The sequence below is a fragment of the Phaethon lepturus genome, unplaced genomic scaffold (genome assembly GCF_000687285.1).
Source record: "Phaethon lepturus isolate BGI_N335 unplaced genomic scaffold, ASM68728v1 scaffold46817, whole genome shotgun sequence".
NCBI classification, from domain to species: domain Eukaryota; kingdom Metazoa; phylum Chordata; class Aves; order Phaethontiformes; family Phaethontidae; genus Phaethon; species Phaethon lepturus.
The window spans coordinates 28,013-33,877 of NW_010552005.1; the positions used below are offsets into that span (position 1 = coordinate 28,013).

At 37.3% G+C, this 5,865-nt stretch overlaps 1 protein-coding gene across 1 annotated transcript in view; it reads right to left on the reverse strand.

The window, feature by feature from the left end:
• Nucleotides 1–5,865, reverse strand: part of GNA12 (guanine nucleotide binding protein (G protein) alpha 12) — a gene marked incomplete at its 5' end in the record, with an annotated part of 24,327 nt that overhangs the window by 144 nt on the left and 18,318 nt on the right. Inside the window, 2 exon segments of the mRNA XM_010291092.1 lie at nt 1–439; nt 1,445–1,495. The exon segment at nt 1–439 is cut by the window's left edge and continues 11 nt beyond it. Coding sequence (XP_010289394.1) covers nt 1–439; nt 1,445–1,495 — 490 coding nt within the window.

Sequence of the window (5,865 nt, forward strand, 5' to 3'; positions counted from 1 at the left end):
TCTTTCTGTCAAAGCACTGCACCAGATAGCGTTGAACATCTTCTAGCCTGTGAGGGTCGCCTTTGAAGTCCGAGAAATACTTCTTAATGCTGACAGTCTTTACCTTCTCTACAAGAAGATCCATCTTGTTGAGGAATAGGATAATAGAAACATTAAAGAAAAGCTTGTTATTGACTATTGTCTCAAAGATATTCATGGACTCCACAAGTCTATTCGTGCGCCTGTCTTCCATGAGAACCTGATCATATTCACTGGAGGAGACCATAAACAAAATCGAAGTTATTCCATCAAAGCACTGGAACCACTTTTGACGCTGAGATCTCTGTCCACCTACATCCACCATCTTGAAAGGTATTTTTTTAATGATGAAATCATGCTCTACTATCCCCTTGGTGGCTTTTCTAGCCAGCAAAATATCTTGTTTGCTGGGGAAATAATTCTGTAAAAGAAAGAAGAAAAGTGTCAAAAAAGCCTTTCAAAAATGCTGGCTAACACCAGAATATTGAAGCAATGGGGAAAAAAGAAACAACAAGAGCCATGTTTCTTTAGTTATCAAACGCAGAATGAACACCCCGCTTTAAAATAATGGACTGTTGGCCATTTATCTCAACACATTGGTAAACAGCTACCAGAAGATCCTGAGACAATGAGAATAAAAACACAGGACCAATTCACTGGTTCACGTTTTCATGCTTCAAGCCTCCCATATTCAGGCTGAAGTCTATTTTCTCATTATGAAATTCTTAGCCACAGTGTTATTGCCATTTAGGTAGTGTTCAGCACAGCAGATCTCCAAATCATCACTGAAAGGATTTTTTTTGAAGTCTTAAGTTTTTCAGAGTTCATTACTCTTACAAAGGGCATCTCGTAGGCTTTAGTTGACATACTTCTTCCACGTTCACAGTCCATGACGAGCGAGTACAGCAACACATTCTATTGCAGGTTGTGGCCCAGTCCACAACTGTAGAGAGATTTGCTCTTGGGCAGCTTATCTATTTAAGAAAAATCGTCTCCCTTCTTTCTCCTCCAAGCCTCCTGACAGATGTTTTCATTACCTATTTTGAATCCTACAAGTGCTAGTAAAAACCTATTGGGTAAGGTTTCATTCTGCTACCTGAAGTAGTGCCAGCCATCAGATCATCATGAAAAGTGAGTGAGATGCACAGACTGCGTAGAAGGACTGATAAATATGTGCATAAATACAACTTCCATAAACAATATTTGTTGTCTGTCAAAAAAGATTAAGCAAATACTAAGCTTCAGTTTCATAAGGATGGAGTTTACTCTTTCTAGAGTAAAGAACCCTGAAGTTATTCAATGCATTACTATTTAAAAAACAAACAAACAAACCCCAAAACCAAACCAACGGCATTAATCATAGTACACCCAGGCTTCCATTATCTCTTTGAGCTCTTTTGGTTCAGAAAGAGAAGGTATGTCTTACCAGCTGACCGATCCGATCCAGATTATCCAGGAAATATTTCACCGATTCACCCTGTGGAAAAGGAAAGAGATGGGAACTAAGCTTGTTTCTGGGATAGCCAATCCAACTGAACTACATTGTTTTCACTTTCCAACACGCACCAAGGTTTAACATAGCAACATCACATGTGGAAGCTTGGACAAGATCCCGATATACTTAAGGAACTGGAACAATAGTAGTACTACATAGCTTAATTCACATAAACTGCTGATAATGAAGTGGTGCTGCCATAACATACTATTGATGTGTAGGTAAGGTAGTATCTTCTAAAAGCAATTCTGCAACAATTACATCTAGTAAAAAAAAAAAAAAAAAATCAAAGTTGAGTAAAGATCTGAATAAATGCTCAAATCTGTCTAGTAAATCTTTACAATGAAAGAAGTGTTATTAAAGTAAGTCCTTTGCTTTGACTTAAGGATGTAGGTGTGGGTTTTTTTCTCCCCTTAGATGACAAATGCAGTTAATTGACACTGGGTGGGAGTAAAAATGAAACACATTTATTAGAAATTAATGTATGTTGTTTAAAATTCATAACAGCAAACAAAAGCATATTGTAGACTGGCTGGCATATCTTTAAAAAAGTGAAAAATTTAAATCACTCACAATCTGTGATAGTTTAAGCTAGACTTGCTTGTCAAAAAAAAAAAAGAATATTCTGACAGACCTTCTCTTCTACAGATAGTTTCCCTTTTAGGCTCAAGGGTTTTCTTTTCTGAAAATGCTTAAGAGGTGGTAGGGCTTTTTTGTTTATTTTGGGTTTTTTTGGTGTGGTGTGTGTGTTTTGTTTTGTGTTGTGTGTTTTGTTTTTTTAAACAAGCTTGTCTGTGTGGCACACTCAAATCAAGTGCCACTTCGCATTAGTAGGTACAAGCCCTGCACATACTTTTTAAAAGTAATAAAGTTGTTTCCAGGCAGATGCAGACTTTAATTCCTAAGTGAAACTAGCTTTGGCAGAAGCCCATTCTCCTTCAAACACCTCCTTTTAGTTTCTTCAGATGAAGATGATCTCTTCAGTAAGAGAGCTTTCTGCATTGTTTAGGACATGTGTCTTGCAGTTGTAGCCATGTCATAAGAACCATAAAATGGAAAATCCTACTGCCTTTTAATAGTTTTAGGCAGCTAAACACTTTATATGCATCACAGATCAGGGCCATGTCAGTAATGACCCAAATGACAGTAGGTGCCCTCACCAAATCACTAATTCATAATGAGAACATTCTCAAAATACCGTGTCAGATTCCAACAGCAATATAAATTCTTAAACCATACATTCTCCTCTACACCATAGGCTTCAGACAGCAGAATAGAATTACTCCCCTCCAGTACGACTGTAAACAGTTCATTCTGAGGAATCAGACCGGAGATCAGAGGATTCAGTGCACAAGTACACACTTTCAGCATAAGGCATAGACAAAAACCAACTGTGGCTTATTTCCTAACATTTAAAACTGGAAGTGTCTTTTCATAAAGGAGAGAGAACACACGTATTTACAAAAAACTACCATGTATCACAAAAGATTTACAGTGGATTGCTAGCAGAAAAAAATTACTTGGAGGGTGGGGGGGAGTTTCCAAAGAACAATTGCTCTAAGAGCTTCCTTACAGTCATGAATTTTCATAAGGTGAAAGTAATTTCCTGTATTTTTTGGCACTCTGTTGGATCAGAGGAGATATCACAGACGGCATGAATAACAGAAAAGGTCTTCCTGTACAGCATTAGTCATATTTAGGAGAGGGGACAGCCCAAAAAGAAAAGGTCACTGAAGCTGTAAAGAAACCCAAAACCCTTCTCTAGCTGTTGTGCTTTTTCCTACAGAATGCCTTTAGATGTGCAACAAGAATGCCAACAGGCCGTCTCTGATACAACTTGTCCTATTTTCTACCCAGTTGCTTTAAGAGTCCTCGCCTTGTCCATACACCCTCCCACGCTGAGAGCAGGAAACAGCTGTATGCATGTAAACTGCTGGGACACACAAGCAAGTTTACCTGATTTATGGCTTGTGCCTCCCCGATTTCCTGCCTCATGCATCAATCAGTTTAACATTTTGCACATTCATAAGAAGGTAAAAAAAAAAAATCTGATTAGTAAAAAAAGAGTGTTCATTTCTGCAGTGATTTAGGGAAAGTAGACTTCTCTAGTTCCTTATGCAGCTCTTTGTAACATTGCAGTTAAGTCAAATAATTCACACTGGGAAATGTTAAGCAGCAATTGCAGAACACTTGGATAGCTAAGTAACCAAGTCAGGTTGCTGGAACAGGTGTGAACACCATATGCATGGTCTGACAGATCTGAAGATGTCTGAATATTCTCTTCTAGCACAGAGTTCAAAGACATCCAGTACTTAAGTCAAAATATCTGTTTCCAGTCAAAACAACAAATCCCCAACAAGCTCCAGAGGGTTTGAAGTTAAGAAAAGCTCAAGACATTAAAGCACACAAACCTAAAGGGTAAAAAAACAAAATAAAACACACAAAAAAAACCCCAAACCCACACCACACACTCAAACCCCCCCTATTTTAAAGATGATTCTGTGATCATTTCCATCAGCCAGATCCTGTATTCTGGCTGATGGAAATGTGGATTCAATTCTGGCTCCAAAGACTTCTCAAGTGGCCTTGCTCTCCATCTTAGTCTGATTCACAGAAAAGTTGGTGGCTTCTGGGAAGTGCGTGGGGTATTTCTGTTCATCGAGCAGGCAGCACACACCAACTGCAGACAGCACCAACCAAACTGACGAGTAACTTGTAATGTATTTAAATGACGAAAAATATGGAAGCTCCAGGTGTTAGGACTGTTTTAATGAGAGCAATTGTATTAACTGAACATTCATTTAGCTTTTAATGTTTCCTTGACATCCAGGGAAAACAGATAGCAATATTAATTAGATCTAGAAGTTAAGTTTATTTAGCTTTATATCAAGCTGCACTTGAGTGTAATTTTGAATCCTATCAATAAACTATTGTTTATGCAAAGCTATCTTGCTTTGAGTATTATACACACATACAAATGAATATACAAATGTGTAAGTAAGTATGCATGTATGTATATAAAAAAATACAAAGACACAAAGTTTATGAGTTGTTCATCAAGGTAGGTTTTCCATTCAAGGCAAATTATTATCAAAATAAAAAAATATCACCTGCCCCTCTCATGTAGAACTATTTTTTTCCTCTTGAAGACACTGATCATAAACAAGCTGGTTTGGCTTTTTCAGCACAAATTCCTAGTGTTCCTCCAAAGTTATCGAGCCATTCAGCTACATTCAAAAGCTATCTTAGCACTTAAAAGGCTTTCCTTTTACAGATCTTAGCCAGTTATTTCTGGTTCACTAGCATGACTTCCTATAGAAGTGGCAGCAAATATTTGCAATTGATTCATCGGATACTAAAAAAAATAAAAAGTCTTTACACAGATTGAGGACTTCAGTCATACTAATTTAATGGTTCTAGTGAAAAAAAAATTAAGTCATTTTTTTGAACATTGCAATCTATTTTGACTATGCTTGCAAGCAGCAAAACATAAATGGAAGCCAAAGCTATTTATACTATTTATGCTATATTTAAATACCTAAAAATAATCACATCATGGTGTGTTCACTTAAATAAAAAAGGTCCAAGTCAGATGTGTCAACCTTTTACAGGCTGGTGTGTCAAGAAAAACTGTGGCAGCTCAAGAAACTTCCCCACATCAACTACATTCATAGAAGACTGTTGAGCTTCTGTCTTTTCAGATTTAAAAAGACTCAAATCTTCTTGCATTTCCCTGTTAGTACACTATTTCCTTTTAGAAAAATATTCTAACAATATTAACTAATAAGATTCTTAAAATCTGAAAGACATTATTTCACTTCAACCAGCATGGTACTTAGATACGAAGCACCATTCTGTCACAGTCTCAAAGTGTGTCAGTGAAGCATGTCTGTACTGACTTTTTTTTATTTTTAACAGATAGTCTATTATTACATTTCACATTTTGACAGTTGTATCAACAAAGCCTGAGATGACCACCATCTATTTTGCTGCTGATACAAACCAGCTAGCTATTTTTTTTCCTCCCCTTGATAATAAATTAAGATGTCAAAACGCTGTCTTCCATCCACGTCCTGTGTTTTCCAGGACAGTGGTGGGGGTGGGAAGAATGACCTCCGAGTTATGAATTTTACATAATTCAGATAGTCCTTTTTAGTACACAAGAGCAATAGTACAGTCCGTAAGTCTTCCTTAACTTCTTGCTCACCACACAAGAGTTACCACAAACGCCTGGATGATTCATTCTCTCACTGCTAATCTCTTCTCCCTCTGCAATACATATCCTCTGAGTAACAGCTTTGCCAACTGGGACCAAGTGAAGGAATAAGAGATGCTGTTCCCATTGTTCAGCA